An 18,056-nucleotide genomic window follows, 5' to 3' on the forward strand; every position below is an offset into this window, starting at 1 on the left:
GCAGTCGGAAGACTCGCAGTGTAAAGGCTGTTGAGACGAAAGATTTGAGCTTGTTTGGTATTTTGGCTAACCTCCGTAGCCCTTGTCCTTTTGCATTAGTAGAAGCAGTCCCGGATTTAAGGGGGGCAGAAGGTGCAGGTGCCAAATTTTTTTTTGCACGGGGACCCCCGATCTAAAAGTGCCCCGGGCCCCCCATCAGCTAAATCTGGCCCTGAGTAGAAGTGAGATGTTTTCGATCTAACCAACCCATGATTAAGCTAAGCCCGACTCAAGATCAGCTTCTACAAGTAGGCTACGGTGTCGATATGCGAAACTGCCATGAATAATCAAAGCCTAAAGGCTTTGTCAGTCCGAGGATAAAGATTCAAAACCAAGCTATAAGTTTATGCAGGCTATCATGAACAAATTAAAGCATAAACACTGAAACAAACCAGGGCTTGATATAAAAAAACGTTATTGCACCAACAAATCTCACAAAACTGACCAAAACAAGATTTATTTTGTCAAAAAAGTTTGGAGGGTCAGCCAGGCCCGGATTTAGGGTGGGGCAGAGGGGGCAGTTGCCCCGGGCCCCCCGACTTTTGAAAGGCCCCCCTACGTGGAAAAAATGTTATTTTGTGTTATTCTTTTGGCTTTTAAAGTTTCTGCAAAATGCTGTGCAGTAGTGGACTAATGGTACTGTAGACGTAGAGATGGTTTTTCGCGCCGTAAGCGCGAAAAGTTTTTTTGCATGGGGGCCCCCCGATCTAAAAGTGCCCCGGGCCCCCCATCAGCTAAATCCGGCCCTGGGGTCAGCCACCCTTTTAGCTTTTTGCAGATAGGCTATCACTTTTTGCATTGTCCATTTATCTTGTAAATTTTGCGTTGTTAAAACTCTGATCTCTTCTCAAACTTTTTCTAAATCCGCTCCTTTTTATCGGCATATCAACTATTCTTTTATGAAAAATCTGAGAGTTGTTTAATGTTTATCCTATCCCAAGGGACGTAGCCACTTGGGCCTTGGGGGGCATTTGCCCCCCAATTTTATCTTACTCCCAAAAAACTGTTTCCGTTCTATTACAACATTTTAATGCTATCGGAATTTATGTTGAATAACGTTTTTGCTCCCCCAAAAACCGTATTTCTAGATGTCACTGCGCTGCGTCAAGCCGTCAACTACTACCAGATTCGAACCTTTTAGCATGGTAACCTATATTTAAAAATAAAATGTGTAGGAAAAAATAATCTAAAACACGATTGAAACAAAATCTTTTAGTACAGTAGTTTATCTGAAAAAAAAAAAGAAAGTGTCAGAAGTGGGATTCGAACCCACGCCTCCATACGGAGACCAGAACACCCAACAACCGCAACGCGGCGAAGAACAATGTTCTTGAGTCTGGCGCCTTAGACCACTCGGCCATCCTGACTTGCTTTAACAAACGCTCAAAAATGTTCTCATATGCAAAGCATGTTTTTTCTCATGAAATTAAAGACTGTGAAAGTATTTTTATAAATTAATATAAATTCAATCTAACATGTTGTCAAATTAATTTTACTATATTTCACTCCAAATCATTAACATTTTTAAAATTAAAGATCAGTGCAATTATCAGTATTCAATGAAGCGGAACTCAATGTATGACGTCTCGTCGACGTGTATTTTTGTCACGTGACCGGCTAACTTTCTGGTTGTGAGTTGGAACTTGAGGTTATTGTAGTGCACGATTTCTCTGAGGAAGCTACTAGGTTTGAGAAATTTCAGTGATCTCATTTTTTTGAACTCATCTTCGAAGAAGACCTGCAACGCACAAGAAAGGCGTATTTCGGTTGTCATTAGATTTTTGTTTTCAACTTAAGCTTTTATAACAACACAAAAATCGCTTTATAACCATGGGAGGTAAGTTAAAACCCAGTTTTAAAACTTCAATATCACAGCCTTGCTATTACAATGTATGTATTGGACATATAGAATTGTATGTATAACATTGTTGAAATTATGCTAAATCTACATGAATTGTAAATGCCTGAAACAAATCAAAAGTGAAATTTGTTTTGTTCTTTGTCACCAATTTACCTGGTAGGCTACTTATCCAGTAAAGTTAAGCTAACTTTAAAAGTTATTTAAATAATTCTTATCTGTATAAGTAGATAGGTTTTATTACATTTTGAATACGTAAGAGACTGTACCAATTAATAATTTTAAAACTTTGTATTTTTGTTGGGTTCGAGGTGACATGTTATAAAGTTGACATAATATATATAACTTATTTATTTAAGATTAATTTGCACCAGTAGAACATCTCATATCATTTAATTTAATGCCTGGTGAACAGCCTCATTCAATTTTAAGATGTTAATTGTTATCAATTTGTTTCAGTGAAATTCTTAGAAATTATTAAACCCTTTTGTGCGGTTCTACCTGAAATTGAAAAACCCCAAAGAAAGGTGAGCTTTAACTCTTGAGGATGGTATATATTTATCTATTAATATTTTATCATTGCTGTTGCTTTCCGACAATGAAAAATAAATTGAATTAGATATTCTATAGTTGTTTTGTTTGTTTTACTATAATTCAAAAAACTTATCAAGTTGTTATATTCCAGATTCAATTCCGTGAAAAAGTACTATGGACTGCCATCACATTGTTCATCTTTTTAGTTTGCTGCCAGGTAAGTAAATGTTGATATTCAAGATAACAGTGAACAAGCATTCAAGTTTAAAGCAATTTTTATGTCAAGCAACCTTAAACACTCAGATTAAAACCCATAGAACAGAGCAATACTTATTAAAAATTTTGCTATTGGATATATCTAGATCCCATTATTTGGCATAATGTCAAGTGACTCTGCTGATCCATTTTACTGGATGCGAGTGATTATGGCTTCAAACAGAGGAACCCTTATGGAACTTGGTATCTCCCCAATTGTCACATCAGGATTGATCATGCAACTCCTTGCTGGAGCAAAACTTATCGAAGTTGGAGATACTCCTAAAGACAGGTGTGAAGAGCAGTTGATTTTTGTTTTCTCTTGTAGCCTAATTAATTAACTTACAAACCAAAATATCCTCTGTATTTACGTTCTATTTATTTCTATGTTTTGTGTTTCATATTTATCTAGGCTATTGTTTATAAAGACCAAAAAAGGGCGTCAAAATTATTAATTGACAACGACTAACTGTTGCATTTATTATATTCCAATTATTTACTGTTGGCCAATCTCTATCCTTATTTTGAACAGAGCACTTTTCAATGGAGCACAAAAATTGTTTGGAATGGCTATTGCCATTGGACAGGCAGTTGTATATGTGATGACTGGTATGTATGGAGAACCATCAGAAATGGGAGCTGGTATTTGCTTGCTGATCATCATCCAGGTTTGAAGTTTGTGCTGATGTTTAGCTTATAAGGGTTAGTAACTTGCATACTTTTGTCAAATTTAATATGTCTGCATTATTTGATAGTTTAAATTCATGATTAATTGATTAGCCCATCCTTCAATTCTACTATTTCAAAGTTATTCCATGGATATGTAACACATACATCATTCAAAATTATCTGTTAATACTTGAACAATGAACATGCTATTTATGCTTTAACCGGACACAGCTACATGCTTTTGTTGAGATTGCAATTTTAAATTTTGGGCAGATGCTGTCATCAATTTCCCATATTGACCTCATTCTACTCTTTAAAAATACCAGCTATATTTTATTGCCCTTGTACAAATAATCTCTAGCACGCTATAAATGCCACTTCTCTATTTTTCAGTTGTTTATCGCCAGTTTAATTGTTCTTCTGCTTGATGAGCTCTTGCAAAAAGGATATGGGTTGGGTTCTGGTATTTCCCTTTTCATCGCCACTAACATTTGTGAAACAATTGTGTGGAAATCTTTCAGTCCAGCAACTGTTAACACTGGAAAGGGTTAGTTTGTGATTAAGTATTCTCTGTTGATTTGTTATCATCCTACTCACTCAAAACGAATCTGCTTGATACGTTTTTTTAAATTTTGCTGTGTTTGTTTTTAATTGTGTGATTGATTTGATCATCGGTGTTTCTGTACTTGTGGTGACAGAAATGGGTTATCAGAATACTTACTGTTTGAAATTTTAACCTGTAAGGTAATTTTACTTGAAAAGTGTAGAATTACAATCATTTCCAGCCAAACTATTAGTAAATTTCTAAAGTCTCTATTGGCAAGGCATAGAATGATTTTCTTATAACTAGAACCTTGTTACCATCTTTAAAGGAACCGAATTCGAAGGAGCCATTATTGCATTGTTTCATTTACTGGCCACACGCAACGACAAAGTCCGAGCTCTCCACGAAGCTTTCTATCGTCAGAACCTTCCTAATCTGCTCAACCTTTTGGCAACAATCTTTGTCTTCGGAGTCGTCATTTACTTCCAAGTAACTACAGTTTTTTTGCTGTCAGACTAAAGAATTTTTATAAAGTTTTTACAATGCACCAAGCTACAGTGACTAAGACTAAATAGGCAGATTTTATTAAATGCGTTACATGTCTACTTTGCAAAGTGAACAACGAAGGCACTGAAAATATGTACATTGTAAGGCTTTTATGAGCATTGCAGGCAGGGTTGTCGGTATTTTACCCAACCCAAAAAAGCCCGGGTGTTTTTTTTTTAAAAACCCACTTAAAAAACCCAGAGCATCATATTTGTCCAATTTTTATAAGAAAATTGAAAAAATGAACCAAAGTGCTACAAGGTACTTAAAACAAACTTCAAATTAGGACTTAAAGATGTGATTGTGAAGTAAGTTTCCAAGGATAAATTGAAAACACAGTGGATATTTCTGCACACAAAAATCAAGTACTGCCACTTTGTACTACACTAAAACTCATTTATGCAAGAAGGCCTCATAGTTAAACAGCCCTAGTGCATTATTTTATTGAGTTATGCCTGCATGTACTGTGAGTGAGAGGCACTTCATTGGTAAAAAGTAGTATTTGAGGTGAAATAAGCATGAATCTACCTACCTTTTTTGCATCTTTTTTAAATAAAACCCAAAAAACCCGAGTTTTTAAAAAAAAAACCATGCCGGTTTGGCTTTTTTAAAAAAAACCCGGGTTTTTCTCAACCCTGATTGCAGGTATGACACACTACATCTGCAGTTTTCTCAACCTGTTGTGGCATTACGTTTGACTTGTGTTTTTTCAGGGCTTCCGTGTTGACCTGCCAATCAAATCTGCTCGTTATCGTGGTCAGCAAAGCAGTTACCCAATCAAGCTCTTCTACACATCCAACATTCCCATTATCTTGCAATCGGCTCTTGTGTCGAATTTGTACGTCATATCGCAAATGCTTGCTGTCAGGTTTAGAGGCAACTTCTTCATTGGCTTGCTTGGCGTTTGGGGGGTGAGTTGCTTCGAGTTGAGATAATTGTGTTTTTTTTTTACAAAATGATATTTGCCATATGGAAAGTTGACATCAACAATTTAAGCTTACAAATTAATAAGGTAGTTATAAGTGCAAAAGTTATTTCCATATGCCAACGAGTGTTTTTTCTCTCGCTGTTTTCCCTATAAACTATACGGTTTTCAGGCAGCTGACCCTGTATAAGATTAACCTCCCGCGAGAAAATCAGTCGCTTTATCACAGTGATGCAAAGTTTTTAAATTTGCTTGCGGGATTGGAAAAAGAAGTTTTCTGAAAGGTGCTGATTGTTGTTTTTTTGCAGGATGTTGAAGGGGGCGGCCCTGCAAGGTCCTACCCTATTGGTGGGTTGTGTTATTACCTTTCCCCACCGGAATCCTTCATGGGAATGCTTGTTGACCCAGTGCATGCGATCGTCTATGTTGTGTTCATGCTGGGATCTTGTGCTTTCTTTTCAAAAGTAAGTTAACAATGTGAAATCACCACTCAGGAAATGAGTCATGACATGCTATGTGGATTTTCATAAACCATTTGGCTGTGTGGTTGCTAAAATGCATATTTTTGTTATTCAACTTCAAATTACAACCAACAAAATTCCTTAATTCCATTGTGAAGAAGTCACCTCGCAGTCTCTTTGTTCTTGTAAGCGTAAAATTAAATTGCTAGTCTTTATGATCTTATCGTTGTTCTATCTTTCTATCACATAATCTATCGTACTAACTGTTAGTCATGTCTGTGACCTCTGACAAGCGTCTTTGGTTTAAAGTTTGTTTAAAAATTGACAAAAAGTTGCAATTTTGAAAATTTCGTGATCCAGTCCAGTACTTTACGGCCAGTCGGCCACTGCAAGCATTTGTCAAATACATCATGATAAAAGGTTGCTAACGTAGATTATGCACGCAGACGTGGATCGAAGTGTCCGGTTCAGCAGCAAAAGACGTGGCAAAGCAATTGAAGGAGCAACAAATGGTGATGAGGGGACATCGAGAAAAATCAATGATCCATGAGTTGAACAGGTGAAGTAGCTTATTTTACAACCAGTTGGAAAAAGTCACTGCATTGCATCAAAGACTTCTATTCTTTAATTAGGACACTGGTGCACCTATTTGTTCACCTGCTCCAGTAGCTCTGGTTGCACCCGCCTCATACAGTGAGATTGAGCAACAATGGTCCTACTTTTGCTGTTACGCAACGCACTTCAAAAGTAACTCTCCAATAATCTACTTTCAGATGTTAATAACCTTTAGGCAACAAAAAGTGAAAACTTATCTGCTTCTGTAGTTTAAAGCCTTTGCAAGTGTGCAAAACTGCCAGGCTAAAGCTTCCAAGGAGATTTTATTTGATAACTTACAATTAAAGTGCTTGTGCAAGAGTTGCCGTGTGGGTTGTATGTGTGTAATTGTCTTTTTTGTTTTGTATTTCCTATCTGTTTTGACGTCAACGTCCTTTCAGGTACATCCCCACAGCTGCCGCATTTGGTGGTCTCTGCATCGGTGCCCTGTCGGTCATGGCCGATTTCATCGGCGCTATCGGCTCGGGAACTGGTATCTTGCTCGCCGTCACCATCATCTACCAATACTTTGAAATCTTCGTTAAAGAACAAGCCGAAGTTGGCGGAATGAGCACGCTGTTGTTCTAACCAGACTGCTCGATTGTCTGGAAACGTTTCACAACTCACATGTTCTCTTGTGCTTTCAAACTCACAAGATGGGTCACTTTTACATCGATTAAACGTACGAATCGATTTAAATTTGGCAAGTTTTTTCAACCTGGTTGTTGCCTTGATGTGAGTGCAAACTACAATATGTGAAATGATCGCCTGTAATTTGGATGTTTAAAGAAATATATCCTGATGCGAATTTTGTGAGTAGCGTTCATACTTGGGCTGCCGTAGCGTGAGGGCTTTAGCTTTTTAATCGTTTTTAATTCCATTAACATGTGTCTATTCAATCTTGAAATTAGACCCATTAACGCATACGTATTTGGATTCAGTCAACTCAAAAATAAAATGAATCTAGTTTGAAGTACTTTTATACATTAACTATTGGAAGGAAAAACAAAAGCAGCCTGTTCATATGATTGTGCACAAATTTAGAGAATTTTGTTAACGTTTGTTTACAAATGTAAAATTTCTTAAATTGTTCTTCAGCGTTTTTATGGATGTGTTACAGTATGTAATGTTGCCAGCATTACATTAATTTCAATGACCGGCGATGAAATTAATTCTTTGACTTATCTAATATGTCACAATTGCTGGTTGTAATGTTGCAAATACTCTTCGCTTGCAAAAGGGTTTCGCTTCTTGTGTTGATTCAACAACGTATGATGATAAATTTGGTTTTAATACGGTGTTCTGTCAAACTGGATTTCTTAAATGAGATTTCATCGCTGGAAAAGTGAATACTCGAACCAAAATATATGGTGTTTGTTGGGAAGTTGGGAATAATACTGAAAAACTCCGGTTATTTTTTATTGGTTGTTTTCGGTGAGTAGTTTCTATTGATATTTCCTCCATGCCACCAATAATGTGAAGAGTGCAAAGCGGGTGAGCCAACTGTCGTCCTATGATAGCTTGAATTTGTCGAGTCCTTAAGATGCATACCAGCAGTTTTACATTGACTGAACTCATGCAGACGTTAAAGCGATGTAAGATGTGTTGATTTTCTAGCTGAGACTGATCGTCGCAGCTCGCCTTCGAATGGTAGGAAGCAGCTGATAAGTTGTGTTGAAGAAATTGTCTTCGATACTTGGTAGTTCAGTTCGGTGCGCCAAGTTAACGCAGGCATGACAGTCTAGTCTTATCAATCCACTTTCTAAGCACATGTTGCGCAGGGTTGTTTACTTTCGTCCAGTAATGTACAGTGCTCGGCTATTCTACAACTACTGACTATTTCCCTTATCACTGCAGTGTTGGTACGTAGGAAGACTCCAGAACATTACAATAATCAATTCACTTACAATCAGGACATGAGTGTAATTCTAAAATACGCAAAAAGCCAGACGTACGAGCAGAAAATATTTCATTATGATACAGTAAATACAAGTGTCAACACCATTTCTTATACAAAAGCTACAAAAATCAGACCTGACATGTGAACATATTGCTCTATACAAAACCATAGCTAAACACTACAGTCAGAAAGGTGAGTGTTACGATAAGCACAAACGTACAGGTATCCGCATGTCTGTGAGGTGGTGCAATTATAACACAGAGTGTTTACAAGTGAAGGTGTAGCTAAGTTAATTGGGCTTAGCGATGGTCGTGTAGTTGGTTACAAGATGTGTTAGATACGGCAAACCAAGATAGAAACTTCCAACAAGTCACAGAGCAAGTGCCAACACGAAAATGAAACATGCATAAATGAGTACAGGCTGCGCGAGTTGATTAAAAATGGATTGCAAAGTACAAAAGCACTGACGAAAGGAGACTCCGAATAACGTTTATTTTTTCTTAACCATGGTTTGAACAAAGATGAGCACTTTCCCTTGTCAATAACTGAACAATGCTGGTTCCACAGATTTGTCTAAGGAACAAACAATAAGAGAAAGCAATTGCTTTTAATTTTAGCCGATTTCTCTCTGGAATCGTCAATGAATATCTACACTTGATTCATGAAAAACAGCACGAACAGTCTAGGCAAGGTTTTCAATTTTTTTCTGTCATCATCAACTGTTGAAAAATCTGACAGTGTGATTTTATGACATAATCGTAATTTGGCACGACTGAATAATTTTCAAAGGTATACCTTCCGTTTAGCCACAAATCCAGAGACGGAAAATGGTGTTACGGTAAGCTATTAGTCTAGTAGAATTGATTCTGTTGTTATCTACCATACATACACGATTGATTTTGATGAACTCCTGATCTCAAAAAATAACAGGAAGCAAGTTGCGATATGTGTAACCTCGGTACCATAATGTGACAAGCAACAGAAAAACTTGAAAATGCACTGACCAAGTAAACGTTGATGATTCACCAGGGCTTGGTTCTGGCGTTTCGGGGCTGCATTTCTTCGGAGTCTTCTTCATCCTCTTCCTGAACTCAATTTAAAAAAAATTAATGACACAATAACTTCACTGATAAACTTGATAAAAGACAACGCTCAGACAGTTTAGAAAATTTTTAAAAATTAATTCTGTTTAAAAAATAAAGTGAATGTCATCTTACTGTATTTTTTAAACCCTTTATGCAGCATTCATTGCAGTAATTTGTTTGTTTGTTTGCAGAACCGAAGATGCTCATTACTATGTAGCGAAATAAATATTCTTTTTAAACATGAGGCTGGTTGAACTTTATTTTAATTCTCAACTTGTTTAAAAAATGAAATTATTTTTATTGGAGAAAGACACTTATTTACGCAAATGCTGACATTTTTATCAATGCGTATTGTCACATCGCACGATCAGACCTAGTGCGCCATTGACAATATCCACAAGATTCAAACAATTGTACACTGTACAGTAGTACACCCTTGTATGTCTCACTGCAATTAACTGCCAACAATTTATCCCTGTTTGTAAAAAAAGATCCTATTTGGATTATGACATCGAGTGGGGTAGATTGTTAAAGGACTTACATCATCATATTCATCTTCGTCAGTCTCTTCCTGGCTTCCCCAGTCTTCATCTTCTTCCTCTGTGTATTCATCTCGAGGTGATGTTCTGGAAACGTAGAAAATATTTGTGTTATGACCTGATGCAGTCAATGCCAATTCGATTTCAAGTTTTTGTCAGTCCTTTGCAATCGGTTTTGTTTCGCAAATTAGTTAGTTTTCCTTTCAGTTCCTCGTTTCAAGCTGCCTCTTACTAAAATGTACCAGATCAAAAGCATGAAGACAGTGTGAAAGACAAAACAACCAGATTTAAATTCAATGTGGAGCATGATCAAAAATTGACGGAAGCAACCCACCTGCCACGTGGTTTTGGAGTCGGTCGGTTGCTCTCCCTCTGGCTATATGAAGTTGAGGGTTCGTTGAATGAAACGTTGGCCATGTTCTTAGCGAGGTCCATTCGCTCTTGCATGTTCGTTCCAGGTCTCAAAGTATTTCTGAAGATCTGTGAAGAATGGTACTGCTATTTAACATTCATCAAATACTGGCATTTGCACAACAATCTAACCGGCTCTTAGCGTAATTTATTAAGAATCCATTTTGCTACAGTAACAGCATTTTCAACTATCACATGTAATTGTGAGGTCATTGTAAGCTTGAGTGTATACTTGCAACGCCTTCGCATGGACAACAGGGTCTTTGAAGGTGACATCAGAAACAACCCGTTATTTTGTCTGTTTGGCAAAATGAGACGTTCTCTATCTGCCATACAATTAGGGAACGTTCAAATATTACGTAACGCTTTTTTTCCGAATTTTTGACCCCCCCCCTCCCCCATGTAACGCCAACGTAACGCTTTTTTCAATCCCCCCCTCCCCCATGTAACGCTTTTTCACTACGAATTCAGCACAAAAAACTACCATTCCGTACTCGAAAGCGTTACGTAACGTTTTGCTTGAACCCCCTCCCCCCCGATGTGACGCTAACGTAACGCTTTGCATAAACCCCCCCCTCCCCCTCGAAGGCGTTACGTAATATTTGAACGTTCCCTTACAGGTTGTGACAGAGTTATACAAGATAAAAAAAAATCGAAAGAGCAATGGATAGACAAATTTTAATTCAGTTAAGATCTAGTTTATGCGACAGTTTGGTGTTGCGGTTACATGGCCAACTTTCAAAAATTTAACAAATTTTCAAATGACGTTTCACAGTTTTTGTTGCAAAAAAATGTAAAGGAAAAGCTGCAATGTCTACTGAATTCACACAATATATCTAAGAAAGTGTCTTTAAATCACACGAGTGGGAAAAATCATATGTTTGCATTCAAAATACAGTTGCAAGAAACATACTTCAATTTGCTCTTCTTCGTCAAGCGTTGTGAGGTCATTGTAAGCTTGAGTGTATACTTCCAACGCCTTTGCATGAAACAACAACTCCACTTTAACGAACTCTGACAGGATATTCTGCAAGGATGCACAAATTACAATAAATGCTTTTGCAAATAAAAAAATTGCCGCGACTCTTTTTCGCGCAAATGCAAAAAATAAAGTTTTTTAGTGTGTCTTCAAAGCAGTTAATAGGCGATAACCTTTCTAATGACACAAAAAATGGTCTAATTTTAAGCAAAGCTTATAAATCCTAACCGAACAAACTTGGGACAATTCGAATTCATCCTTGACAGCTACTTTATCCAGTACAGGTCGGGTCAGAGCAGTAACCGGTCTGTTGATGTTGCATATAAAGTGACTAAGTTGCTGAAAGTGAGTTAATGGTAAATTTATATGCCAATTACAGGAACCTTCAGATCTTGGATCTTTTTCACTTCAAATTTGTCGACGGTGTCTTCAAGCGATCGTGTGCAACGAGCGACATCCAGAGTGCGTTTCTGAAGCTCGGCTTCTGCTAACGACTGTTAAAATAATAACAGTGAGCAAACAATAACTTCAGTGACGGCCGCAGTTTATGTCACTCTTGCTGCAGCCCAAGTCTGAGATTAAATTCTAGCTGAAACTTAAAAAAATATAAGTATTGTTGGTAGCACATTATAATCTTTAAAATAATTATTAAAAGCATTTGCGTATTTAGTATGATAGGCAGGTCATCATTAAGTTAGTCACTCAGTATGTAAACCTAATTATGTGCCAGTACTCACTTATCATGGCCGTTTTCAAATCAATTGGTCACGGATCATTTCACAAATAACAAAAGCTCTTGGGCACCAATTACAACAATAAAACAATCATTTGTCTCATGATCAACTTCGCATTAACGCAGTAATTGGGACTTGGACTCAGAAAGCAATATTTACGACATACAACAGTTAAGGTGAAAACATGCCACTAATTTGGATAATTCAGGGGAACACACATGATTAAGACAGATTTTGCGGAATACGCTTTGTGAGCGGTGTTTTAGACCCTATTTGTCATAACACATCACGTTTTCAAGGAATCGTTGTTTAAACTGGAACTGCCAAAAGCTTTTCTTTACCATAGGACTATTTAAGACGAAAGCAGTCTCGAAAAACTTAGCACATAACAACGCGGTGAAACAACCGTGAGCGGTGAGCATCATTCCGTAGTCATGCACATTGCACAAGAAAAGAATCAATAAATAATTTAATTCCTCACAATGGCGTGGCGGTCACTGGGCGATCGGGTGTGCATAGACTCCACTCGTTGTTGTTGCTTGAGCTCACGATTTCTCGCTTTGAAGGATTTGTTAAGGTCGTCCTGTGGCATAAAACATAAAAGGCTTTCCTTTGTGTATTTTTAAAACTTTAGAAGCAAAAATGGTGCCTTTGAAACTAAGAATTACCAACCACAATGATGTGACAGTACAAAAAATGTTGCATTCCACTGCAACAACAGAGTGGGCACTTTTTACTTAGTTTAACCCAAAACTATCAAAGCTTCTGCACTCTAGCCATATAAACAACTTCTTTGTGATAGATAATTCACATCAACAGTAGTGAACCAGTTCTGGTGCCTATAAATGACGTGGCAAAAAGGAAACATAATATTACCACAAGGGAATTCACTTGACTTCACTTATTGATGTACCGTGAGAACTTCATTATCACACTCATTTTGTTGGTCATCGTAATCACAATTCAATTAACTAATGAAAAGAAAAATGTCGCAGAAGTTTGACCGGGAAAAGGTAGCCTACCTGTGTGTGCTTGCATTCTGAACCATAGCTAGATAGTGGATCCACCACCTTAGCTTGCAGTCTATCAATCTGAAAAAGTCGACAATTGTACATTATTTTGATATAATCAATAAAGTCTTCGATAAAGATAAACGCCAACTCGAAGTAATGTTCAAACGAAAGCTTCTAACCATTATGGAGCGTAAAGGAACGAATTTCTGACAACTGCGACCTTGTTGTTATAGACAGATGATAGGGATGCGATTGAGTGCGGTTTTCGGCAACAGTTTTCTGTTCAAGTATGTCTATGTTTGGTTTAGCTTTGTTCTACTATTTCATCACAACCAACTCGAATTTTTACATGAAACGTAAAGAAAAAACATTTTGACACGATCAACATTTAGAAAGGGAGCGATTTACCTCCGCTTGGCGATAATCTTGAACTGCAGAAAGATGTTCGGCAAAACTTGTCAGGCTCTTATTCAATGGACCTGGCTCCACATTTGCGTATTCAAGACAGGTCTGCAATTCATAAAAAAAGCAAACAATGCATGAATAAAAATAAAACATGTATAATATAATTTGAGTGCACACTGCACACGACATAATTCTGGATTTCCTGAATCAAAAATGTAACAAACCAAAAAAAACGAAATTTAAAAATCAAAAAGAACCTGCAGTTACTGAAAGAGGTAACTTCAAATATGACCAGACAACTTATTAGTAGTATAATATGTCTGCTCTAATAGTGAGTTCTTAGTAATGCGTTAATAACTTAGTAAATACACTTTTTCTGTTAGATATTCTTAGATAGACAACATTAATATCTGCAAAAACTGCAAATTACGCATGTCGTATACATTCAATAATAAAATTGAGCAATACAAAATAATATAACTTATACACAAGTTACACAAAATACTGAAGGCATTTAGGTTAAGCTGGCAAGCAATACTACATTTCGGAAGTGTGTGACATAAGTTTCGCCAATACTGTTTGTATTTCGTCTAGACTAATCATCTTGCAGTAGCAGCTACTTGGCCAAGCGAGGAGTGCCAAATCAGTTCTAAAAATACATCAGACCTGAGCCCATTGACAGCGCCTTATCAAAGAAAGTAGTGTAATAATGGGAAGAAGCATAAAGAGCGGCCTCCATGCTTCCCATAAACTTAGTTTAAACTTTCAACATCAGACATAAGCTTGGATAATGAAAAAAAATTGCTATGAGGATGAATGAGACTCACACTCACAGAAAATTTGCAAGTGACAATTAAATAAAATATCTGAAGAAACAAAATCAAGGTTCACTTTGCTTTCTACATAATCCAAAATTACATACAAACTGACAGCATAAACAGAAGGATAGATGTTCGTTAATGAAGGGTACTTATCCCAAAAGTTACGAAGGTGATTACTCAAAGACCTACAATAAATCCAGCTTAACATGAAATGTGACTGCAAACCTCAAAACCTAATGACAATCACTTTGCACTGCAGAATGGTGAAAAAGACAGAGAAGTGAGAAGCCACTATTCTAGACAAATATATATAACTTTACTGATATTTCTTTGTCATAACATCAAGAAGTTCTTCTAACAAAAGCTGCAGCAATAGCTGAAAAGAATACAAACAAAACAAAAAATATTTAATCAAAAAAATTTCCTCTATCCCAATCAGGAAAAAGTGTCTGTCAGAAGAAAAACTCTTACTAACGTGCTTGACCAATTGACAATCAATTATGAATAATATGAAAAACATAGCCTAACCTAGAAGTAGTAGAGAAAAGGTTAAGGACCTGAGCACAAGCATGCCTTTTGAAATACAAATCTTTTCCAAGAAAGATTGATCACAGACACAACACAAATGTAATGATTTTTTGAAAAAAAAATGACCTGTTAAAGACCTAGTCTCAACCCAGTCAAGAACAAACTGTTTGTGGAGGAAGAGAGAACAAAAAACCTTTAAAAGCCAAACACAACTGCTCAAGTGAACATGGCTCAAATATCAATAAAAACACTGCATGTTAAGGTAAAAGTGGAATAAATTGAGGAATGATATCGAAAAAAAAGATTTAGTAAACCGAGCTTAAACATTATCTTGAAATTATGGTTGATCTATGAAGAATTTTTTATATATATATTTGTATTTGAAACAATGAAAACTATTAATACTACAAAAAGTGCTCAATGCCAAGCAAAAAGGCAAAGCAGAGCGAATTAAATCATATTTATATTTATTATATATTATTATTATTAATATTATTTAATATTAATAATATTAATTAATAATATATAATATATAATTTATATTATATAATATAATAATAATAATAATTATAATATAATAATTAATATTATATAATATTATTAATAATATTATTAATAATATTATTATATGTTATTTGATTATATTTGTATTTGTGTATGCAGAAAAACAGAAGTGGCGTAGCATGCCACTTTGTGGTAGCAACAACGGCATTATGTTTTTGTTAGAGTAGTAGCTGCAGTAGCAACACTACAGTTTTCCCAATGTAGTGGATAAATGCTACATTTGCTTTGGTTGTACTCTCGCTACCCACTTCTTTCCAAATGAAAGTGAAAAAAAATCATTTTCAAAATTTTTTTTGATGAAAATATTGAAGCATAACAATATAATTTCACCTAGAACCGGAACGTGTTTTCCATAATGACATTAAAGTGGTAGTGTAAGGAAATGTGGTACTGATAGGTGATATCATTTGTTTCCAAAGTTATTTTGACTTCAAAAGATACTTGAATAAAGCTTTTCAGTGTCAGCTCAAAACAAAAGTAGCGAATGCTACTTTTCATTGACTGGTACTGGTAGCTGAAGCGACGCTATTTTGGCATATTGTTGCAGTAGTGCACTACTTTTAAAGCAGAGGATGGCCATCTCTTCAGATAAATACATATTTGTGGCTGAACTTTTGCTACCTTAGCACTAAGACAGTCACACATGCACACAGCACTAAAACAGTCACACAAGCATGTAGGGCATAGGCTTACACTTAACTGTTTATGCAAAGGTTCAATACAAAATGAAGTTATGTTAAAGCAGTAAAAAATTATTTAATTAACAAACTTTGGCCAGTGCATCATATTTGTCTCGAAGTCTTGCCGATTTCCGAGTAATACCACCCATCTCTTGACACATTGTCCCAAAATACTTTTGAACTTTTTGTACAGATTCCTCCATAAACTTCGATTGTGCTTGTCTGCATACAATGTACTACTGCTAAACTAATTGTTAAAAAAAGGATGGTATATTAAAGTAAACTCATGGTAAAACTTTTTTGAAGAAAAATAAATAAAAATTTGTTATTAACACTACCAGCTTGCTAAGGCTGTATTTGTTGTTATAATAATAATGATAATAATGAATTAATGAATATATAATACTTGAATTAGCATTTGATATAATTAAAAAAAAAACAAGTTGGAAACTATTAGCATTTTATATTCAAATCAATCAACTGAGTTAATTATGCAAGCACAAATTATACAATTATACAATATGTTTATCATCAAATGATAGCTTATGATGCTATTAAATTATGTTATTTATTTTGCACTAATTGCGACAACATAGAGTACATTGCAATCACAGATACAATACAACAGACAACAGAAAGCAGCAAAGTGACATATTAGTTTTTGAGTCACCTACTCTCCCAATTTTGTCATGCCATTAAGTGTCTTTCCCAAGACACAGCCGCATGCTCTGGAGCAGTGTCAAACTAATGTTTTTTTTGAACGTCACGCAGACATTCTCACCACTCAGGCGACGTTGTAATCTTTTAAACTTTTTTCAGCACAAAAACTGTGAGCATTGAATTCAGAAGAACATTGCAAGGATATCCTTTGAGAGCATGTGGTCATGTTCTGGCAAGTTGCTGAATGATGTGTAAATAGGAACAAACAGAAAACATTGCTTAACTTCAAATATATCAATCAAGTTTGTTGATTTTGTGATTTTAAAAGAGAACAATATGCTATGGAACAAGAATAATCTAACAAAAATACTACTAGGCCTAATAATGTTAGTTGTAAGAATAAAATGTACACAAAAAATTTAATTTCAAGTACGGTACACGTTTTAACTGCATTGCTATTTTAGCAGGCTATTTTACAATTGAAACTAAATAATTTGAGTACGGTAAAATAGAAATAATTTAGCAAGAAAATTTGTATAATGTTAGTGCGAAACATACTTTTATCATGAATTGACCAAATTTTATTTCCCTTATTGAGGTAAGCTAAAACGATACCCCGATGCTTTGAAGGTACCTAGGCTACAGTCCAAAAGTTAGATCACAAACCTTGCTCTTGCTTCAGGAGTTTGAGGGCTTTTGGAAAGATTCATTATTTTAGAAATAAAATCTGTCGAGGAGTGATCTTTTGTTATTTATTGCTCCAAAAAGGCTAGTCCGAAAGGAATAGCTAAAAAATGTTACACGATATCTTCCAGACCAGAATTAGCAACAGCAACCAACAACAAAAATTCCAACTGTTGCCAGCGAAGCGTCTATTTGTTACGGTTGGCTGGTTATCGCCCAGCTGCTTCACTGAAGCGAAAAAAATAGACTTGCGATTCTGGGAAATATAATATGGATGCAAAAACTTAAAATTTATTAAACTTACACCGACGTCATTTTATTTAATTTTAAATTTTATGAAACAGCATTCAAAATAATTTAAAACTATTGATTTTCCACAAGTAAAATTTGCGGTTTCGATTTTCTGGTTTTCATTTGTGAGAGCCCTGCCGGCAACAACACTTCAACCATCGGAAGTTTCACTATAGCCTATGTCAATCTCAGTAACCGGCCCTGCGTCAAAGGCCTCTTACTAGTATATGCGAACTACCAGAATTAACCTATCAAGGCTTTGTCAGTCCTGGTCGAGGATAAATATTCAAAACCAACCAACGAATGTTATACTAGCTTACCTAAATCCATGCTTCTT

At 35.9% G+C, this 18,056-nt stretch overlaps 2 protein-coding genes and 1 non-coding gene across 5 annotated transcripts; 1 reads left to right on the forward strand and 2 right to left on the reverse strand.

Annotated features, from left to right (window-relative positions):
- Positions 1–1,287: 1,287 nt before the first annotated feature.
- Trnal-caa (transfer RNA leucine (anticodon CAA)) lies at positions 1,288–1,406 on the reverse strand. Its single transcript has 2 exons — positions 1,369–1,406; positions 1,288–1,333 (listed from the first exon to the last, which is right to left on the reverse strand). It is a non-coding gene; the product is annotated as a tRNA-Leu (tRNA).
- A 254-nt stretch (positions 1,407–1,660) lies between these two features.
- On the forward strand, positions 1,661–7,923 carry LOC145778843 (protein transport protein Sec61 subunit alpha). The gene is made up of 11 exons (XM_082590425.1): positions 1,661–1,876; positions 2,357–2,424; positions 2,583–2,648; positions 2,794–2,978; positions 3,219–3,354; positions 3,749–3,902; positions 4,228–4,388; positions 5,159–5,356; positions 5,679–5,834; positions 6,278–6,390; positions 6,827–7,923. Exons 1-11 carry the CDS (start codon positions 1,870–1,872, stop codon positions 7,011–7,013), a joined length of 1,431 nt encoding a protein of 476 aa, XP_082446551.1. The 5' UTR covers positions 1,661–1,869; the 3' UTR covers positions 7,014–7,923.
- A 411-nt stretch (positions 7,924–8,334) lies between these two features.
- Positions 8,335–17,591, reverse strand: LOC145778844 (CBY1-interacting BAR domain-containing protein 1-like). Of its 3 annotated transcripts, XM_082590427.1 has the most exons (11): positions 17,411–17,591; positions 16,174–16,306; positions 13,495–13,596; positions 13,096–13,164; positions 12,555–12,656; positions 11,723–11,833; positions 11,274–11,387; positions 10,284–10,429; positions 9,952–10,036; positions 9,330–9,410; positions 8,335–8,898 (listed from the first exon to the last, which is right to left on the reverse strand). In XM_082590427.1, the coding sequence occupies exons 1-10, from the start codon at positions 17,452–17,454 to the stop codon at positions 9,348–9,350; spliced, it is 969 nt and encodes a 322-aa protein (XP_082446553.1). In that variant the 5' UTR covers positions 17,455–17,591; the 3' UTR covers positions 8,335–8,898; positions 9,330–9,347. The 3 variants fall into 3 exon arrangements, with proteins under 3 accessions (XP_082446553.1, XP_082446552.1, XP_082446554.1); XM_082590426.1 differs by having other exon boundaries at positions 8,335–9,410; XM_082590428.1 differs by lacking the exon at positions 17,411–17,591 and adding an exon at positions 17,303–17,327 and having other exon boundaries at positions 8,335–9,410.
- Between the last annotated feature and the right edge of the window lie 465 nt (positions 17,592–18,056).

Source organism: Aplidium turbinatum, chromosome 10, assembly GCF_918807975.1.
Source record: "Aplidium turbinatum chromosome 10, kaAplTurb1.1, whole genome shotgun sequence".
NCBI classification, from domain to species: Eukaryota; Metazoa; Chordata; class Ascidiacea; order Aplousobranchia; family Polyclinidae; genus Aplidium; species Aplidium turbinatum.

Bases quoted from the DNA above. Each gene is read 5' to 3' on its own strand.
- LOC145778843 (XM_082590425.1), top strand. The intron at 2,425-2,582 runs GTGAGCTTTAAC...GTTATATTCCAG, and splicing joins TTGAAAAACCCCAAAGAAAG to ATTCAATTCCGTGAAAAAGT. The intron at 6,391-6,826 runs GTGAAGTAGCTT...ACGTCCTTTCAG, and splicing joins ATGATCCATGAGTTGAACAG to GTACATCCCCACAGCTGCCG.
- LOC145778844 (XM_082590427.1), bottom strand. From the start codon at position 17,454: ATGAATCTTTCCAAAAGCCCTCAAACTCCTGAAGCAAGAGCAAG. The intron at 11,834-12,554 runs GTGAGGAATTAA...TTATTTTAACAG, and splicing joins CCAGTGACCGCCACGCCATT to TCGTTAGCAGAAGCCGAGCT. The intron at 9,411-9,951 runs GTAAGTCCTTTA...AATTGAGTTCAG, and splicing joins ACGAAGATGAATATGATGAT to GAAGAGGATGAAGAAGACTC.